The sequence below is a fragment of the Petaurus breviceps genome, unplaced genomic scaffold (assembly GCF_028583685.1).
Source record: "Petaurus breviceps papuanus isolate PSGF00001 unplaced genomic scaffold, PetGlider_PUasm1.0 90434, whole genome shotgun sequence".
Lineage (NCBI taxonomy): Eukaryota > Metazoa > Chordata > Mammalia > Diprotodontia > Petauridae > Petaurus > Petaurus breviceps.
Genome location: NW_027187251.1, coordinates 673,886 through 695,750, shown reverse-complemented (window position 1 = coordinate 695,750; position 21,865 = coordinate 673,886). Strand labels below are relative to the sequence as shown.

Here is a 21,865-nt window from a genome sequence, read left to right as displayed (position 1 = left end):
AGAAGAAGAAGAAGAAGAAGAAGAAGAAGAAGAAGAAGAAGAAGAAGCTCTTGTAACAAATATGCGGTCAAGCAAAGCTAATTCCCACAGTGGCCATTCTGACTGCCCTCCCCCCCACCCCCGATTTATGTTTCATTGTGCATCTTGAGTTTCTTTTCTTCTAGGAGGTGGGTAGCATGCTTTATCATAGGTCATCTGGATTCATGATTTGTAATTCTCATTAAATACTGACTTAAAGAGGCACAATCTGTTTGAAATTTATCAGTGGACATACTCAAAATGAAAAAATATAGATTGTTTTTCTTGTTCTTTCCTTTCTTGACTCTAATACAATTTCACAAGAAACTGCAAGAATCAGATTCCAGAACTAGGATGGGGCAATCAGGGCTTTTCCCCAGGGTGCTGAAACTGAGGGTCACTGACAGTACTTGCAGTCCTTCATGGTATAGAAACAACTGAGCTTAGTATCTAGGCAGCAAGAAAGCTGATTAAAAAAAAAAGAAGAAGAAGAAGCTAATGGATGATAGCCACATATTCTGTGTAAAGTTCTTCTTGGTCAGCCCCCATCCTGTTATACCCTGACTCAGTAATATCAGCCTCAAGGTATCCTGGGATCTCTGCTTTCCTACCCCACTCCCCCCCATCCCCTACATTCATACAACTGAATGGAGGATTTACTTTGTGCCTCTTGCTCTAGGGATTAAAATGTGATGCCTCTGCCCTAACTCAAATTTTCTGGGTCCAGTGAGCTCCAATTCAATTCAGTGCCAGCTCTGTTTGAGACACTGTGCTAAGGGCCTGGGAAAACATACTAACATGAAAAACAGCATAGTCCTTGCCCTCAAAATGCTTATAGTCTAATAAGGCAATGTGATCATCTAAAAATGTGTGGTTTGTCCTTCATTCTCAAAGAGACCATGACATCAGGAAGATGACATGCCTTGCAATTGAATTGGATTTTAGTGAGGGAAGGCTGTGCAAAGTCACCAGCCTCACTTCTTCCCCCAGAGCCATCTGGGTAGAGTGGCCAAATATAGATCAGGATGACAGGAGAAGGCCAAGCCATATAAAAGTAATATTGTAAGACAAGAGCTAAATTCATAAGAGACATCAAACAGAGTGCTCTGAAAGAAATGAAAAGAGGAATCACTTACAGATTTTCAGGTGCTGGGGGAGAGGGGATGGATTTGAGAAGGCTTCATGGAAGAAGTAGTACCCTAGCTGGGCTACTGAAGGAAGGAAGGATATCAACAACTAAAGATGAATAGAGGGGTAGAGGTGGGAGGAAGGAAGGAGACTTTTCCCAGTATGGGGTAGGGGACAAAGGCAGAGAAGAGCAGTACAAGATCTTAGAAGTTTGAATAGTCCTGTTTGAATAGAGCATAACAATACATAAAGGGAAATACAGTCAGTTCTGCCATACCACTTGTTTTGAAAATGAAAGTTTGTTCCAAAATGATTGATAAGTTAGTGAACAGTTTGAACATAACGTGAATTTCACATTTGCTTATGCATGATTTCATCTGAGAGAAACACGGGTAAATACAGAAAACTTCATCCAGCTGAACTGAGCCATGTAGAAATGCACAAAACACATACCCACATGTACCGCAAACATCTACCAGCTACCTCAATTCACTCTGTATTATCTACAAGGTTATGTTTTGGTATCCTTTTGCTTTTGGGAACATATATATTTATGTGTGTGTGTGTCTGTGTGTATGAATGTATTTAAACATTCATTCAACATCCTAAACATGTCTGAGAATCCTGTTTCAAAAACACCAAACAGTCCATGCAAAAGGAAAGCTTTAAGTATTGAGGAGAAGCCTGAAATAATAAAGCCCTTTGAAAGAATGAGTCTATATATGATAATCTCCCAAGCAATGTCCATAAAGGAATCCACATTGAGGACCATCAGAGACAATACCATAAAAATAAATGTCTATGACTGGATGTGTTGTGCCCCTTATCCTATTTTCCCCATAAGCCCTGTGGGTTATTTTTGCATGATTTTGCATAGTGTAGTGAATTTTAGGAGTGCATATGTTGTATTACAACAGGACTGACTATACTATGGAATATGGCTGGAAAGAACCTATCTTTTGGAAGCCTTGAGTACAAATCCAAAAAGCATGTACTTTATCCTTTAGACAATGGGTAGCCATTGAAAGTGTTTCAGCACAGGAGTAATGTGGTCAGAGCTGATTAGAAAGATTATTTTGGCAGTTGTCTGGAGGATCATTTGGAAAGGGGGCAGGCTAGAGAGAAGTAAGGGAAACTAGTTAGGAGGCTATTGTGATTTAGGTGAGAGATAATAAGAGCCTTTGACAATAAGAGTGGTGAGAGCAGAAAGGGGAAAAAAAAAACATAAGCTGGGTGATGGTGATATAAAGACAAAAATGAAATCATTCCCGTCCAAAAGGAGCTTCCACTGTGCTGTGCTGTCTTTCTAGATATGCTGATATATGACAAAAGAATCTTACTGCATATTGACTTTATTCTTCTTGTTGTTTGGTTGTTTTTTAGTCTTGTCTAAATCTACATGATGCCATTTGGGGTTTTCTTGGCAAAAATACTGGAGTGGTTTGCCATTTCCTTCTCTATATCATTTTACAGTTGAGGAAACTGAGGCAAATAGAGTTAAGTGACTTGTCCAGGGTCACCCAGCTAGGAAGTGTCTGAGGGTAGATTTGAACTCAGGAAGATGAGTCTTCCTGACTCCAGGCCCAGATCTATCCACTGAGCCACCTGCCTGCCTGATATGACTTCAGGGATATCATTAATGCAATGAAGAGCACCTAGCTTCAAAATGTGTGTAGCAGGTTTGTGCTTACAATTTGTTTCCCTCTCTAAACTTTGATGTGTTAAAATATAACAATAGCATAATAATAACTGACATTTACATGGTGCTTTAAGGTTTGAAAAATATTCTACATACATTAACTTATTTGATCCTCCCAGCAAGTCAGTAAGGCAAATGCTAGAAGTATTATTATTCCTATTTTACAGATCAGGCAACTGAGGCTTAGAGAGGTTGTTACATAGTTCACCGCCATTACTAGTGGGCAGGGTCACACAGCTATCCAAGGAAGGATTTCAAATCCCCTCTGTCTACTAGGTCAGAATAGCCAGAATGATCTGATGACTAACAAGTGAATTCTCATAATTCTCTATGAGGGGAGATGCTGACCTACTTCCCTGATGAGAAAGTTGCAGGGAAAAGCCAGTGAAATCACCAGCCCTTCACAGTGACTCAGACAGGTCCCCAAACTGTGAGTCACGTGATCAAGCAGGCGTGGAAATAGGGTCATGGTCCTGTGTAGCAATGTGATCTTTCTCTATGAGGCTTTCCCTGAACTCCCTAGGCCATTGTTGATGGCACATTCTCCCAATTTATGGTATCATATGTCTTAGTGCTAGAAGTGACCTTGGTCCAGCCCTCTCATTTTACAGTCAATCAGTCAATAAGCGTTTTATAGGAATGAAGAAACTGAGATGAGAGACATAGAGTGAAGTGACTTGCCCAAGGTCACTCATCTACTAAGTAGTAGAGGTAAGATATGAACCCAGGTTCTTATTTTTTAAGTCCATCAGTACTGTGTCCACATCTTCTCTTACTTAGACATAGCAGCTGATATAGGAACTACTTGCTTTGGGTCCTAACCTTCACTTTATACTTGTAGCAAGCTATTTTTCCTTCTCCTCTAAAATGGGACTGAGGGAATCTAAAATAAGAAAATATGAAATAAGTTTTTATTCTGTGGCTTTTCACCTTTTCTTCTTTCAGCATCTTTTTTCTCAGTTTTTTTGACAGTGGCTATCGAATTTTTATGCCATTGGTTTTCTGTCTCTTCACGGTGCCCAATGGCCATTAAGAATCTTCCACTAAACTAGCTTTCCTGGGTAAAACTCCATTCTAGTGATGTCTCCTTCCCCACTTACATCATCATCATCATCATCATCATCACAATAATTCAATAAGCATTTTTAAGTGCCTATTAAGTGCCAGGCACTGTGCTAAGTGCTGGAGATACAAAAGAGGCAAAAGACAGTTCCTGCTCTCAAGGGAACTTACAGTCTAATGCAGTAGGGGTGGGGGGAACAACATGCAAACAAGCACATACAAAGCAAGCCATAGACAAGATAAATGGAAAATAACAAATAGAAGGAAGCCAGTGGATTTAAGAGGGACGGAAGACAATAATAGCTGGAATTCCTACAGCATTTTAAAGTTTGCTAGGATTTTTACATATGTTATCTCATGTGATCATAACAACTACATCAGGTAAGTGCTATTATTATCCCGGTGTTGTTGTGATTCAGTCATGTCCGACTCTTTGTGATCCCATTTGGGGTTTTCTTGCCAGAGATACTAGCGTGGGTTTGCCATTTCCTTCTCCAGCTCATTTTTACAGTTGAGGAACTGGACACAAACAGGGATAAGTGACTTGCCCAGGGTCACAAAGCTAGTTAAGTGTCTGAGGCTAAATTTGAACTCAAGTCTTCCAGATCCTAGGCCCAGCCCTATACACACTACCCCACCTGGCTGCCCTAAGGTGAACAACTAAACCCTAGTAATAACGATGTGTAGTGCTGTGGAAAGTTCTACTGCTTATTACTTGTGTGTCCTTGGGCAAGTCACTGAACTCTCTGGACCCTAATTTCCTTATCTGTAAAAGAAGATTAGATAGCCCCCTCCCCCAGGTCCACTCCAGCTCTAACTCTATGGGTCCTATGTGATATTTAAGGTTTAGGAAGTGCTTCCACACAGCACATTTTTTTGTATATTTGTTAATACAAACATTATTCCCATTTTGCAGATGAGGAAATTAAGGGACATAGAAGTCATATGAGTAGTACAATATCAGAACTAAGATTTAAATCCAGGTTTCCTAAGCACAGTATTGTGCTTTCCTAAGCACAGAATTGTGTTAATAGCTCCTCAGGGGTTAACATGTTATCTACCTCAGGTCAATTTGCATTTTAAGACGGGCCTTCAGGAGTCAGTGCTTGAAACCAAGGGAATGGGGGAGGTGTTTTTTCACAAGTGGACTTTTCATGTCCTTCTAACCACCAAGTGTATTTGCCGATGCTTAGTTTCTTTCAGTGGTTTGATATTTAATAAACACTTGTTCAAACTGCCTGAAGGACCAGCTCCCTTTTTCTACCTTCTTCCAGAGGGGTGCTGAAGCCAACTTATTCTGGGTCTCTAGAGTCAATTGCTAAATGTTCAGTGGGAGCATTTACACTTTGGAAATTAGCTACAAATCAGGGCATGGTCTTTATTATTTTAGTGATTGTCTAGACTTAAGAAAGTAATAGAGAAAACTTTAATGATGCATAGTAAGCTGAAAAGTGTGTAGCACGGACATTCCCTCTTCTCTTCCCACAAAACCATTCATTAAACATTCACCAGCCTACCACTAGCTCTTCTCCTTCTCCTACTATGGGTCTTTGTTATTATTGTTGCTGTTTCATTAGTGTCTAATTCTCCATGAGCCCATTTGGAATGTTCTTGGTAAAGATACTGGAGTAGTTTATCATTTCCCTCTCCAATTTCGTTTTACAGATGAGGAAACTGAGGCAAACAGGGTCACACAGCTAGTAAGTGTCTGAGGTAAACCTGACTCCAGTTATACTCCACTATACCACCTAATGTCCCCTACTATGGACCTAGGGAGAGAAAGTCTTGAATGAAGAATAAGTGTTGGTGCAGACTGTGATAATAGCAGCACTCTACTTTTCCACCTCCTAATGTTTGCTCCTTCCATTCCTGCTGCTCTCTATGAACTCATATTTTACCCTTTCTTTAAGCCCCACGTCAAAAGCCTCACTTTCTCTGTGAGACCTTCCCTAGTCTCCCCAGGCCCTCATTGATGCCAGACACTCTCAATTCATAATATTATAGATAGGTCTTAGAGCTGGAAGCAAATTTGGTTCAAATTCCTCATTTTACAGGAGGGGCAGACTTGACTAAGGTCAGATAGCTTGCAAAGATAAAATTTGAATGGCAGGTTCTCCATCTCCAGAATCCAGGTACTTTCCTTTATAATTCCCATAGTACAGGTATCAGGAGCTCTACCAGGAAAATATCCTGTTCTAGCCTGAACTGAAGCATTTGGCACATTGGCATATCTTATTATTTATCTTTCATATATATGCCTCATATTGACAACCAGCTTCCCTGAGGCTCAGACCAATGTCCTTGACCTCTTTGTTTCCTTAGTACCCAGTTTAATTCATTGTACCTTTACATTAATTGTACCTGTACATTTATTCATAGTACCTAGTTTAATTCATTGTAGGTAGCTAATAGACTTTTGTCAAGAGAATGTTTACTGATGATGATTAAAGTGGCTGCCAGTTTCAGAAAGGAGACTTATACCTTGGGACCTCAGTTTCCTCCTTGTAAAGCAAGGGGGTTGGATTCAATGATCAATAGGGGTCCTTGTACCTCTGGAGTTCTCTGACAACACAAAGGGACAGAGAAATCTGCCTACCCTCCTCATAGTTTCTGTTACCTCCCAATCTGCCCATAAGGCAAGGCAGGAAATGATAACCCTACAAAACAAATGATCAGATGATTTAGACAGTTAAATGGATCACTGAGGCTCAAAACAGGACACTGAAGAAAGAGAAGAATTGCAGGGGATGGAGTGAGGTCAAGGTCATTCAGATTGACTGTTAGGAGAGAATTGCTCAATTTTCCACCTCATTTTTCCATCATAGACAAAGACAACGTAAGCGAGGCCAACTTTTTTCCTCATTATAGTTTACTGATCTCTATCACTAACATGTTAGCAATGTTCAGCAATTATGACTGCATCATTCAAACATTTATGAATCAGCGAGATGTTTCTAAGAATGTATTTTCCAATTGTTCACTTTATTATAATAATAGCATACCTTGTACACAAAGCTGATGCTTTAGAACCTAAATAGAACAGCTTTCAATTGTGTGGGAGGTATGTATTGCCTTGGTGATAAACTGGAAACAAAACCCATGACTCACACACCATATTTCTTTCATTTTCACTTTGAACTACCTCTGTTTCTGCATGTCCTGGACTGTAAGAGTTAGCACTGAAGTCCAAGTTCACTGAAGAGAGCATGAAAGAGGCAAAGGGAAGAGGACCAAGGCCCCTTATTAACAGTAATCTTGCCTCTCATGACATTTGCAGGCCCAAGTCACAAGGCAGAGAAATGATTCTTGACTCCTGGATCCTCAAACAAAGATCTAGTTTTTAAATTCTCTCCAGAACTTTTCAAAAGAAACAGGACAGATATGATTAGGAATAAAAATTGAATCTTAACAGCAGGAAGTGGCTAACACCATAGATTTAGAGTTGGGAGAGACCTTAGACACCATCTAACAGAATACCCTTATATTACATAGGAGGAAACTGAGGCCCAGGGAGATCAAGTAATTTGCCCAATAAGTGTCAGGGGTGGGAGTTGAACCCACATCTATTGTACCACACTGGTTTTTTTTCTTTCTATATTTCCATCTCATTCTTAATACAATTTAAACCTGAAAAGTAATTAACTTCTTAAATGAAGTTTTTTGAGGTTAGGGACCATGTTCCTCTCTTTTTATGTTTTACTGAGGCTTCTTGTTTTTTGACATTACTGTTACATCCTAACAACCACTCCTCCAATATAAAACCTTGCCTTGTACCAAAGAGTTAAACAAGCAGACACATTGACCATCTCTGACCACATACTATAGCATTCTGTACCCATAGTCTATCTCTCCTTTATGAAAATGAAGGAAGCACATCTCATTGCCAGTTCCCTAGAATCCAAATTAATCATTATATTCGTCCAAATTTTGATTCTTTTAGTGTTGTTTTCATTTTCATTATTGTTTATGTTGTTCTTTTGGTCATACAAATCTACCGGGTTTTCCCTGAGTTCCCCATATTTGTTATGTCTTATATGAAAATAATATTCCATTACATTCAACTCCCCGGTTCAAGATGCTCAGAATGTAGTCAAAGAAAGTAAGGGGAAGATAGCAAGGTAATAAACTGACCTTTAAGGTGTATCTGTTCCCTATATTCCTTTCTGAAATCTGCAATGATCGTCTTTGAATTGGAAAGAGCAGCCATCAACCAGCTGTTGATTGGTCACAACCTAATGGCCCTTAAAAACAGTTGAAATGTTTGAGTTGGTTTGAGGCCCAATTGAGACACATCTGGCAAGAAGCAGACAGACACACACTCTTCACTTACAGATACAGAGAGGCGATTGATCTCTCAGGGTAAGAAAAGGCTTAAAAAAGAATGACCACTATCATCAGAGAAGAATGGCAAGAGTTGGGTTGTAGAGAAGAGAAATCCCTGGTAGAGAAACCGCTTCCCAACAGAAACAGGGCAAGGACTGTGCAAAGAGAAGGAAGAAAGGACCAACCAGATGCCTGAGTTGCTATGCACATTCTTTTCATGTGTGTTGGAGAAACCAGACCCCAAGTTTGTAGGAAGAATACTTTGTAGCTACTGTTCTTACTATGTTATTTTAGTAAATGCTGTTTTTGGGTTAATGGGATTGTTAATGGGAAGCTCATTCACTCATGAGGGCTTTTGAGCTCTTATTTTAGGAATATAAGCTTAGAACCTTGGATAAGTACTTGCCTTCTGGGCACCCAACCCTCTAGTTTGAATATAATTTGAGAAAGTATTCCTGAGTAGAAGCTAAACATTCCTATACAATAATTTGTTCAATCATCCCCAATGCCCAAGTCTTTTCTAAATTTCTGCCTGAAAACTGGAAAAGGTAAGGAAAGAAATGAGATAAATACTATACAAATGTAAAGAGATTAACATTATTATTGCAAAGCCTAACCAAAGACAATAACAATCAATCAACCAGCATTTATGAAATCCCAGTTACTACATATTTGATATTGTTGATTTATTTTTCAAGAGCTTACTATACCCCAGGTACTGTGCTAGGCACTGGAATACAATACAAAATTGAGATAGTCTTGCCTTTATGGAGCTTACATTCTACCAAAGAGATTTAACATGTTTATAGGTAAATAAATATGGGATATATACAAGAAAAATGCAAAGTGTTGGTGGGGGGAGGCACTAACGACTGGAGGAATCAGGAAAGCTTTCATGTAGAGGGTGAAACTTGAGCTAACCCTTGACCGGATCTAGGGGCTCCAAGGGCCGGAGGTGAGGAAGGAGAGTGTTCCAGTCATGGGGGACAGACTGTACAAAGGCACAGAAATAGGAGATGGAATGTCATGGACAGGGAACAGCAAAGAGTCCATTTTGGCTAGAGCTGGACAGTAATAAGCCTGGAAAGATGGGCCGGATCCAAGTCACCAAGGGCTTTAAATGACAAACAGAGGAGTTGGTATTTTATCATCAAGGCAGCAAGGAGACCCTGAAGGTTATAAATAAGCATATTTTGGATTTCTACACACTTGACAGATACCACTCAGTTCTGGGTAAAACAGGAAGAGAACTTTTGTGAGAACATATTTCCAGTTTCATCATGGAAGAATCATACCTCCCCCAACCCCTTTCCACTTTCTCCATTATGCCCAGCAAGGTCAGCTGGTCAGTCAATGAAATTTTATTAAGTACCAACTGTGTGCCAGGCACCGTGCTAAGTTCTGGGGATACAAAGAAAGACAAAAAATAGTCCTGGAGGAGCTCACAGTCTAATGTGGGCAGTGCCAAGGGAGATCTGGGTTTGAATCCTGCTTCTGGCTGGTAAGGCGCTAGCTGTGTGACCAAATCACTTAACCACTCAAGTGTTACCAAATACTTAACTTTTCTCTTTTTCTCATCTACAAAACTGAAATAAAAATAACTGTAGTACTTACTTAGCAATTGTTGCTGTTTGAGGTTCAAATGGGATAACATGTCAAGTGCTTTGCTAATTTCAAAGTGTTATACAAATGTCAATAAGTATTTTCACTTTAATGTCTCAAAATCGTTGTGGATGGAGTCTTAGATTCCAATACTCTATAACAATGAGAAAAAGATAAAATAGGGAAATGTAGTACTTGAGAGTGATGATAAAGTAGGATCTTCCCACCATTCCCCTTCCCCTACTATAGTCAATTCTTCAGGAATTAGGGACTATTTTTCCAGTTTGTAGCTATCCTAAAACCATGTCTTCTCTCCTGTTTTGATTCTGTGGCCTATGATAGACCATTTTATTGTTCCTTAGCATCTTTATCAAAAGAGTGAACACAAAAAGTAAGGAAAAAAAAGAACTGATTTAAAATGGAAGGTGAGGAAAAAACCATTGGTTTGCCTAATAACCAGAACCATCCATGGAAGTTCAATAATCAAGAATTGGCTGCATTAGATTCCTGTGTTTCTAGCTTGGAATATCTTTCCCTCTTCTAATTTACCCAACCTCTTGTCCACAGCTCAGACTCAAAAAGCTTTTCCTAGTCCTTCCAATCTTCTATAATCACTCCCTTTGCTGAACTTTCACTACATGTATAGTCTGTACACAACAATTTAGCATTAATTATATGCTGTCATTTATAGTTTGCTCATTATCCAATAACTAAATATTTACTGTACACCTACTATGTTCTAGACATCTTTCATGTACTTTTCTTGATAGCATCCCTACCTAGTTGATTAGCTCTATAAGGACAAGGATCATATCTCATTTAATTCTATTTAACAAGCATTTACTAATCACCTATGTGAAAGGCACAGTACTAGGCAGTCAGGATACTAACAGAAAAAAACATAATAGTTACTATCCCTGAAGAGATTATGATCCAGTAAGAGAGAAGAGTAATGGTACAAACAGTCCAAAATAACTTGGTTGAGTAGTTAAATTAAAATTATTAAATGTATAGTAATGCTCTCTGGACTCAGCTTGCAAAATAGAAGCCAGCTATACCCCCACCTCTCAGTGTTCTAGTGTTACCCCTTAAGGATTAAGAAAGTCTTTCTGTAATAACTATTAGCTCAAGCCCCCATTCCAGTGTGTTCTCTCTCCACTGTTAGCCAATAGTGATTAGCATCCAATTCCATTTAACCAATTATTATTAATTAGCTTTTTAAAAGGATGTTTACTTCAAAGCCATAGCAGAAACAGATGTATACACATTTCTCTCTAATATCTATGGGGCAAAAAATAAACCTTGTCAGTCCCTACAAGACTCAGGCTCATATTTAAGACCATTTCTACACAGCATTCACTCCATTGAGTTCACTTCAAATGTGGCATGACTGATAGGTGGATGAGTCTGTATCTCTGCTTCAGCTGGATGAAGTGAAACAGGTCACTCAGAACTTTCCTCCTCACCATCTGCCTTCTGCACATCTGTCCACTGACTCAGGCAGCCAGACTTCTGGTAATTCACTCTCCTGATGTTTCAAAGCCTCAAGACTGTAGCCATCTATAGTCTCCTTCACCTAAAAGCAGGAAGACTGTGACAGAAGCAACAGTAAAGCCATGAGCTTAGAGGCCACATTATGTCAGCACCATTGGAAAGTTAAAAGTCTGAGGTCTCTCTCCATGCTGAGCACTTAGTCCTTGCCTCCTCACTTAAACGTGCCAGGCAGGAAAAAGCAGAGCTAAGAAACTCACCCTGAAAGAATAGTGCTTTTTGAATACATCCCAGTTCTTCGTGTGCAGTCAATCTGTTTACATCCTCATCACATCTGCTTATTGCTTCATCACATAATTAGCAGACTGGAACCAGCTACAGAACATCTGTATATACTACAAATGGAAGAGGAGAACACTTCTATCATACATCATCGTGCCTTTCCACAAGCAGGCCCCTAGCCTCTTCCATAAGGGTAATTGTATCAGTCCTATCCCTGGGACAAGAGAATGACAGAATAGTCTGACAGAAATGAAGGAGGTGTCATTTATAATGTGGGGGGGAAGTTGGATCTAAAAGGCTTCATGGAGGAGTTGGCATCTGAATTGGATCTTGAAGGAAGGGAAGGATTTCAATAGCTAGAGATTGTTGGAGAAATGATTGGAATTAAGGAAAGAGGGAGATCTTTCCCAGAATGGGATATAGAGTAAAAAAAAGTAGGAAAGGGCAGTACAAGATTTTGAAAGAATGAAAAGTTCATCATAAGTAGAACATAGAATGTACAAAGGGAAGTACCATGAAATAAGTCTAGAAAGGTAGGTTGGAACCAGATTGTGGAAATCCTTGAGTGATAATCTACGAAGTTTGTATTTCACTTTCTAGGTTAGGGGAACCACTGAAGGGTTTTGAGCACAGGAGTGATAGTCAGACTTGTGTATTAAAAGGATTATTTTGTTAGCTTTATGAAGAATAGACTGGAGAGGTTGGAAGCTAGGAGATCAATTAGAAGGAAATTAGTCCAGGTGAGAAGTAATTGGACCTCTACTAGGGTTATAGCAGCCTTGGTAGGAAACAAGAGCTATTTCATAAATTCAATAGCACTTGAGAACCTTTCTTGTACTCTTCCAGAGGCCAGTAGAGCTTGGTGCATAAGAGGTTCTCTGGATATATTTTGATGGATAGGTATAAGCACACCTGGATGACTCAACCCCTGCCCACAAGCTTCCCCTGACCCCAGTCATTACATTACAGTTTCAAGGACAATAAATCATCAATATATTTTGGGACACACTAAAAAAAGTTCCCATAGTTCTGTTTTGTTTGCTCAGTCAATAACAGGGCTTTTGTAATTGTGGTTATGGCAGATTGTGGAATAATTGCAGATTTGGCAGGAGTGACAATACCTCAGAGAGTGATAGGATCTGGAATTTGTTAAAGCTGAGAGGTTTTTTTTTATGAAATTCATGAGTTTGGAGTTTTGAACTGAATAATCTTTTTTAAAACAATTTTTTTTGAGACAAGGAAGAATAGGATGGTATTCAAATGTCCACGGAGATCTTGCCACAATGGGAATTTCCCATTTCTAAACAGGAATCCATGAACAAAGACATATTAAAGAAATTGTTCCTTTAAAAAGATGAAAGTGTCCTGGGGATTCTGTAATGAATGACAATCATATATGAGCGGCTAATTCTTTCATGGTCTAGTACAGTACCCTGTATGGAATAGGCTCCATGTACAAGAAAATACAGTCTGATTCAGAGCCATTCCAGAACTACTCCAGGACCTTTTAATTCACTCAACATTTGTCAAAAAGTGTCTACTGCGTGCAAGGTACATGCAAGGTACTATACTAGTTCCTGGAGATTGGACTTTTTTTTTGTTTTGATCTTAACCTGTGACTTCATTAATGTAGGGAGCTCCAACATGAGGAAACTCCCTATACCAATGTAGATTGCAACTAATATCCAACTTTTAATTTCAGAGTTGGGTCACCAAGGAGTTAAATGTCTTATCCAGGGTCATTCAACCAGTATATGTCAGAGGTGGGAATTGAGACCATCACCTCAATTCTAGGACTTGTTCTCTATTAATGATCATATGACATGCTTCCTCTCCTTTGAAACAAGATAAAAAGACAGCAATCAAAACAGTCCCTGTCCTCAAAGATCTTGCATTCTACTTAGGGATGGAACCTGCAAATAGGCAAGTAAATACCAGGTAATCTGAAGAAGGAGAAAATGCTAACAATGAGGGGAATCCTGTAAGGCTTCCTGTAGAAGATGGTGCCTAAACTGGTCCTTGAAGGAAGCTTAGGATTCTAAGAGAGGAAGATGAGGAGAGAGAGAAAGAGCATTCTAGGAGTAGGGGAAGACCTGTGTAAAGTCTTGATCATTTTGATCAAACCAATCATCAGTCCCCTTTCACCATAAGGTTAGAATAAGAACAACACCAAAAATAGGAACTTCACCCATAATGCTGTTTCGAGAACAGCTAACACTATACATAACATAATATTCTCCAGTTAGGATACAAAATTTTTTAAGGCAGGAACTCTTCCTTTCTTTCTTCATTTTTTCCTTCTTTCCTTTTCTTCTTTCCTTCCCTTCCTTCCTTCCTTCCCTCCCTCCCTCCTTTCATTCTTCTCTCTCTCTCTCTGTCTGTCTCTCTCTCTGTCTCTCCCTCTCTCTCTCTCTCTCTCTCTCTCTCTCTCTCTCTCTCTCTCTCTCTCTCTCTCTCTCTCTCTCTCTCTCTCTCTCTCTCTCTCTCTCTCTCTCTCTCTCTCTCTCTCTCTCTCTCTCTCTCTCTCTCTGTCTCTCTCTCTCTGTCTCTCTCTCTCTCTCTGTCTCTGTCTTTGTCTCTGTCTCTCTCTCCTCCTCTCCCTGTATCCCCATCACTTGGCATACTGCCTTGTACATAGTAGAGTCTTAATATATGTTGAATTGAACTGAATCAAGTTGAGATGAATTTCCTTATGACAAACTTATGAGGTAAGTAGTATAAAATGTCAATATTCTCATTTTTACAAATGAGGAAACTGACTCTCAGAGAGGGTTAGTGCCTTGTAAGTAGTAAAGTTGGGACCTGAGCCAAAGTCTTCAATTTAGTGGGTGGAATATAGCATAGAACTAAGAGCCAGGAAGACCTGTGTTCAAATCCTGTCTAAGACACTTGCTGGCTGAAGTGGATCGAATCATCTAATCCTTCGGAGGCTCAATTCCCTCATATGTAAAAGGAGGTAATAAGAGTATCATTCCACAAATTCACTGTAAGAATCAAATGAAACAGTAAAGTTATTAAGCACTTACTGTATGCCAGGCACTGTGCTAAGCACTGGTAGTACAAATACAAGTGGAAAGAAAAACCATCTCTGTTCTAAAGAAGCTTACGTTCCATTAGAGAAGACAACACATAAAAGGAAGCTAAAAAAAGAGAGTCAGGGACAGATGCAGGTATCTGGCTCCCTAGAGCATTGTAGAGAAAGTGGAGTCAGGGTTGCAGCGTGGAGGAACAAAGCCATTGCTGTCCAAAGTGTCCCCCTGAAAATGGAGGTTTGGGGGAGGCATAATGTGAACCTTTGCAAACCTACACAATGTGTAAATCTTAACTGTTATTCTAAGTGCAAAACCTCAAAGGAGCATAGTTAGCAAGGAGGGGAAGCAGATATGCTATGATTTGGCAGCCATGCCTACAAAGCCACGTGTTGAATTCTTGTACTAATAGACATGGTTTTGGAAAATTAAGTGGGGAAAAGGAAGTAATCAGAACCAGAGTAAAAAGTGTCTTAAGGGGTTTACACAGTACAAAATGTGAGTAAGCCCAAGAAGGATGCTCAGGAAGCCAAAGTCTGGTATCTCCACTTAGTTTAGGGAAGACAACCATACGTGAAACACGAAAGAAAAAAAAAAGAGCTTCTGTTGAAATACAATCAATGAAAAGAGTATACACTTTTTATTCAGATAATGATGATGATGAGTACCTTGCCTTTGGAAAGGCGTTTTGACATTTTGTAACAGCAGGGCTTTAACCAAACCTGGGGCATTTTGTGAGGTGTTGCACATATGAAAGATGTCTCAAGTAAAAAGGATACTGGGAGCCCGAAAGAAGACCTCCGTTTAAGTGTTTGGCCTGACATTAAGTGCCCTGTGATTGTAGGCAATTCACTGAGACTCTCTGAGTTTCAGTCTTCTCATCTAGCAAAGGGGGATAAAAATACTCAGCTACATACTACGCAGAGTTTTTATAGGGAAAGTGCTTGGTAAACCTAAAAGTACTATGTAAATCTGGGTTGTTAAATATATCCCCTCCTTCAGAGTGAGGGAAGTGCTTTGTAAAAAAAAAAAAAAACACTGTGAAGAGATTATTATTAAGTTTGCTTACTGTTTTAAAGATTTTCCTCCCCAAATAAATTCCTTCTCAGTGACTTGCCCATAGTCATGTACCTAGTGTGTGGCAGAGCTAGACTTGTAACCAGCCAAGGTCTTCTGGAAGCTGCCAAATCTAGGGCTCTTTCCATTATATCACATTGTATCACAGTGCTTGATAAATGCTTGCTTACTAATTGGTTGGTTGCTGTATCTCTTCTTTAATTCTTCTTACCCACCATCATTAACTCAGAAGTGTTCATTAAAGGCACACAGGGAGGCTTGGCATGGAGCTTTAAGAATAGTGAGAGAAAAAAACAGAAAATCTTTTCCTGACTTCCTTCATTTAATACCCATAGCAGGGTAGATATCACTAACCCCATTTTACAGATAAGGAAACTAAGACAGAGCATCTGAGTTACCTGCTCATAGTATTAGAAGTTTGAGAGCAAAGGGGATATTAGAGATCTTTTAGTCCAACTGTGCCATTTTCCAGTTGAGGAGATGGAAGATAAGAGTGGCAAAATGCCTTGTCCAGAGTCACACAGGTAGCAAGGGGTCAGACCAGAATTCCAACTCACTTCCTTGGACTTCAGGATCAGTACATTCTCCCTGCTTATGTGTATCACATCTGATAGAGCTGAGACTAGAACCAAGGTGTCCTGAATCTGATCTCAGCACTGGTAGAGTAACTTTCTACTAGAATCATTTACCCTGCTCAACAGCACCAACATGCTAACAGAGGAACAGATAAGATATTGATGCCCAACAGGTCCTGGGAGTGTCTCTCTCAAATTGGAGGCTGCTGCTACCTGGGATTTGCCCTTATCATTCAAGATAGGGGTTTCCCTGTGTAACTGGTTAACTGTTCCTAAGGAACAAACTAGCTTTGTTGATTATTGACTCTAAACACAGGAATGTCTCCAAAGAAGCAACCACAGCTCTGGGTATTTAACTAACCCAGCTCTCTGGCCAGTGGACAAAGTCCAGACAATAAAAATTCTTGGAAATGTTCGTCAAGAGAAAATATAGACAGGTTGCTGGAGCCTTAGGCTGTGTTTCAGATCAAGTCCAGCAGCATATTTTAAACCCTGGTTTTTCATGGAAAGATGTTTATATAATGTTCTGTTTGGAAACCACTTAATGTCTTAATGTCTTTTCTTACTGGTACTTAAATTAAAATGCCAAGATACGGTATCTGTTTCAGGAGAAAAATCTTAGAATGTTAAGACTGGAGAGGACCTGATGCTCACCTCACTCAACCCTTTAATTTTACTGATGAAACTGAAGCCTGCACAAGGAAAGTTGATCTGCCCATGGTCTGAACCAGAATCCAGATCTCTTAAGCACCAATCCAGAGCCCTTTCCACTGTACCAAAAAGAAGAGATTCAGGCAATGGTGTCATTTGCAAGGGAATGTTCAGAATATCCTTTCAGTATAGGAAGAAGTTAGAAGACCTTAAAGATGTTTGATTAATATGCATAATTAACAGGGATTATAGATTAGAGCTAGGAGAGATTTTAGGGGTAATCTAATCCAACCTCCTCCTTTTACCCATGAGGAAACTAAGGCACAGAGGGGTTAAAAGACTTGACTAAACTCAGATAGCTGGTAAGTAATGGAGCTGGAATTTGAGATTACGTGTTCTGACTGCATGTCCAGTGACATTTTCCTATATATTTGCGTATATCACAGTATCTATCTCTGACCCTTCTGTGGTTTAAGTATTATTATTCTCCTAAAAACTGTCATCGCATGTTGTAATAATGGAGGTCTTTCCAGATTCCCACCCCTTCACTCAGCTACTAGCATCTCCTTTTGAAATTTACTTGTACTTCTTTTGCATATACTTATATGTGGATATCTCCCTCAACAGAATGTAATCTTGTGGTCAGGGACTGTTTCATTTTTTTGATCTTTGAATCCCCATCACCTAACACAGCACCTAGTAGGTACTTAGGATCATAGATCTAGAGCCTGAAGGGTTCTTATAATTCATCTAGTTCAAATCCCCCATTTTAAGAATGAGGTAACTGAGGTTTGGGAAATGAAGTGACTTGCCCATGGTCATGTACCTAGTGTGTGGCAGAGCTAGACTTGTAACCAAGGTCTTCTGGAAGCTCTCAAATCCAGGGCTCTTTCCATTATATCTCATTGTATCACATTGCTTGCTAAATGCTTGTCTACTAATTGGTTGATTGCTGTATCTCTTCTTTAATTCTTCCTACCCACCATCATTAACTCAGAAGTGTTAAGTAAAGGCACACAGGGAGGCTTGGCATGGAACTTCAGGAATAGTGAGAGGAAAAACAGAAAATCTTTTCCTGACTTCCAGTTTAGAGACCCTCTGAGTTAGGAAATACCAAGTTCAACTTGTGGTAAAGTAGAGGGTAGGTGAGGAATTGGATTCTAAAATATCAGCTTGGACTCTGGAGGAAAGTACAGCCAAAATAATAGTTGTAAGTAAGAGTTGGGGAGTCCATAGTGTATCTAAAAGAGGTTATTAGTTTTCTAGTGGGCAAGAATAGAAGGTGGTTGGTTTCTGCTAGAGCTGTTTAAAGATAGTAAAGTACTTGTGTGTGTGCTGAGATCAGGGAAAAGGGAAGTTGAATGGAAGAAGGGGTGGTTAATAGATTATTAGAGTTGGAAGGAATTTGGAAGAGACCTAGTCTAAATCATCTTTTTGCCAACACAGAAACTGAGGTTTGGAGAAGGCAAATGATTAGCACAAGGTGATACAGCTAGCAAGCCGCAAGGCTGGAACTCAGATCCAGGACTCCAGATCACAAAGCCAGGGACAAGTTCCCCCCCATAATATCACAAGATTGAGCAAAGAACGAACAAGAACAAACCATTAAATACATTTAAATATCTGTTGATTTTATTTTTTACTCCTGTGATGTTTGGGTGTTTAGATTTGGTTGCCACGAGTAGGCTGTTTTTAGATAGCTCAGTTTATTTCCTCCTTTTTTTTTTCCCTCTAGCTCATGCCTCGACAAGAAGTCTCCAAATCTTATCTCCTTCAGCAAGACATACCAGCTGAATGTGGATTCTTCAGATAGCTCTTTCGTGGGTAGAATCTCAGCAGTAGTTGGTGCCTATTTGACCTTTTTTCTTTTCTGATTAACCCCACCACCATTCCACCCCAAATAATCCTCAATCAAGGATTCCTCCCTTGTTTTTATGTGGCAAGCTAATTGTATTTAGCAGTGGAATGTCATTTTTTCTGAATTTGGGAAGGTTATTGGTTCACAGGCATCAGGTTGTTGTGATCCCATACGATAGGCTATATATTTCACAGAATGATAAGTACAGTGGTGAGTTTGCTGGAAGTGATGTGTAGAAGCTAGGGTTCAAATCCCACCTCAATTTACTAAATGTGTGACTATGGCTAAGTCACTTTACCTTTTAAAGGCTCAGTTTTCTTGTCTGCATAAATGGTGATAATAGTCCCTACCTCCCAGCATTATAGTGAGGATTAAATGAGATAAGAGCTTTGCAAATGTCAGCTATTATTGAATGTGTTTTCCTGTTTCAAAGATATATTCCAGTTGCCTGATCTTTATAGAGAGGGTCACTTTGTTGTTTTGTTGGGGGTTTTTCTTTTTCCCCTTGAAGGAGATTTTTTTCGGGAGGCAGCTGGGGTAGTAGAAAAAGGGCTGTATTAAAAGACCAGTAGTTCTGTTCCTGCTCCTTACTTTAGCTGTGTGAACTCTGGGTAAATCACTTAATCTCTCTCTGCAGGTCCCAGTTTTACCTTGTTTACAACATAGGAAGAATAAGGCTATCTACTTCACTGGAGTGTTCTGAGGAAAATGCTTTGTAAACCTTAAAAGCAATATATGTGTGGTTATTATTCTTTCATATGGGGGTGGACTTCTCTATCCAGATTCTTATCAGTTTTGGGGTTTCAGTAGGAGAGACAGAAACAGAGCAAGATGTGTAAGTGTTTCATTTGAGTGTATTAATTACATCTGTCCAGGTGACACTTTAGGGTGTGACTGAGTCTCAGAGAAGTTTTAGATGAAATAGTAACAAAAACAGAAAAAATGGGTAGCAATTATAATAGCCCTGTGTATATTTTATTCCTTATATTTTACTACACAGGTGCTAGATTGTTTTTGGTAACTAACAACAGTCTAGCTCTACATTTATCCTTTCATGAGTGGAATTTTCCTTAAGAAAATGTGACAAGATCTCCCCAATTCTTCATCAAAAGTGAACATTGTTGTGTTTATGTGGTCTAGGATCTAATTTAAAACACCAAACTTCATCCAAAATGGATAAAAGTTCTCTAAGTATTTCTAAAAGATAAAAAATAGAAAGCCAAACTTTTCGCCTTCCTTCCTCCCTCCCTTCCTTCTTTTTCCTGCTTTTTTTTTTTATTATTAGTTTTTGTTATTCCAAGTCTAAGGTATCCCGAATTACTCTGCATTATTTTAAGCACCCTAGTGATCTGAATCTCTGTCTATTCTAGTAAGCAGACACACCTCTTATTTACCTGCCTCTACTTTGCAAGTGGGCGGGAATGTGGGTGTGTGGGCGTGATAAGACAGTTACCTAGGTAAAAAGCAAACCGACAATAACAACCTGCCACATTACGGGTTGCCAGAGCTAAATAAGAGTTTTAGTAAATTAGGAACCTGAACCTCCTCCTCCCCTTGAGGGGAGGGGGCAGCTAAGGAAGTCAGAGACGGAGTTGTAAGAGCAGGGAGAAACTTCCCAGAATCTTGGATTCTTTGTAATTTCGGGTCTAGGTTTCCCCGGGGGCGCGGCTGCTGCTCCTGGCTCTCTGGGACTTAATACATCCTGGTAGGGTCTTCCAGGACTTGAGTTGCGGGCTGAAGATAAGGTGTATCTACCCTCAGAGTCACTGACAGAATGAGGTACCGCTCTTCTGAGGACCTGGGAATGCGGTTTTCGAGGGGGGGAGGGGGAAAGGGGTGTGTGTGTCTGTGTGTGTTCAACCTACTCTCGGATTCTCGGCTCTTCCTACCACCTTCACACACAAGACCAACGCCATAGGGATAGGGTGTGAGAGCTGAGATGTGAACAGTGGCACAACACTTTTTAAAAAAAAAAATCAACATTTAACTGCCTTACATAAAAAAAGTGAAATTTAGGAAAGCTGTCGAGCCCTTTGCGCTGACATACCTACACAGTTGTACAGGGTTTCAACAATCTGGTATGTTCTGCGTAAATGATGTGTGTACATCATGTGTAGTAATCTTTTCAATAGCCTAAATATGTCGTCCATAAAACACAAATCTAGATCTTAAGATCTTGGTGAGCAAATAGTTGTAACTATAGATTGAATATTAAGGGAACAGTTTAAGGTCGTAGACGTCTTCTGCTAAACGTCTCCTTGAGTGACCAGGTCGCCCCGAAACCGAGAAGCCCAAGGGACCCCACATTAGCGGTGGGGGGAGCGGGTATTACTGGGAGCCTTCAAAGTCTCCAAAGCAGGGCTCAGCTGGAATTCAGTTGGGGAGGAGAAAGACACCCCAATTCTGGTTGTAGTAAAAGTCCGTCCTCAGTCGGAACCTCCTGGTCACCAGCAGCCTGCTTCAGCCCTCCTGGAACAGAGTGGTATTGGCGACCACCCATCCCACCCAATAAATATCAAGTAGTCGATAGAAATTACTGTAGGAATCAATCTTTCTTTATAGCTGTGCCAGTTTAATCTGTGCTCTGTGGGGATATTTAAACGTACGTGTGTGTGTGTGTGTGTGTGTGTGTGTGTGTGTGTTTCACTGACCAGCCCCAGTTCTAGCCTTCTTTAGCTTTTATTTCTCTCCGTATCTTATCTTTCTGCAAACATTCTGTTCACTCCACCCCATCCTCCGGCTTCCGAGTGAATTTCAAACGGTCTGTGTCTGTGGTCGACAAGTTTTCGCCCTTGCAGTCTTTGAATCCGATTCCTAAATTACCTCTTGACAGTCTCTGTTCTGGTGGGTCTGTTGAATTCGCGGGGCGCCGCTTTAAGTAATACGTAGACCAGACTTCTGAATTTCTGTGAACGAGTTCTGGTTCCTGGTGTTATCTCTCTTAGAAGGCCCAGCTTCTTTATATTCTTCACCTTTTCTGACTTCGTAACTATTTGGATAATTCTATTTGTAACTTTCCGAAGCCCCCTCCCTGAGCCCCTCCTGTCTCCTCTATTTAATAACAGTAGTT

The 21,865-nt window shown here is 40.0% G+C and overlaps 1 protein-coding gene across 4 annotated transcripts in view; it reads left to right on the top strand.

The window, feature by feature from the left end:
* ATF3 (activating transcription factor 3) overlaps nucleotides 1–21,865 on the top strand; it is a 173,169-nt gene that overhangs the window by 132,954 nt on the left and 18,350 nt on the right. The window contains exon 1 of one of the 4 annotated variants that reach the window (XM_069108748.1): nucleotides 20,267–20,574. The exons of the other annotated variants lie outside the window; for them this stretch is intronic. Coding sequence (XP_068964849.1) covers nucleotides 20,570–20,574 — 5 coding nt within the window. The 5' untranslated portion in view covers nucleotides 20,267–20,569. Of the gene's footprint in view, nucleotides 1–20,266; nucleotides 20,575–21,865 lie in introns of those variants that run through there. 4 annotated transcript variants of the gene reach the window in all.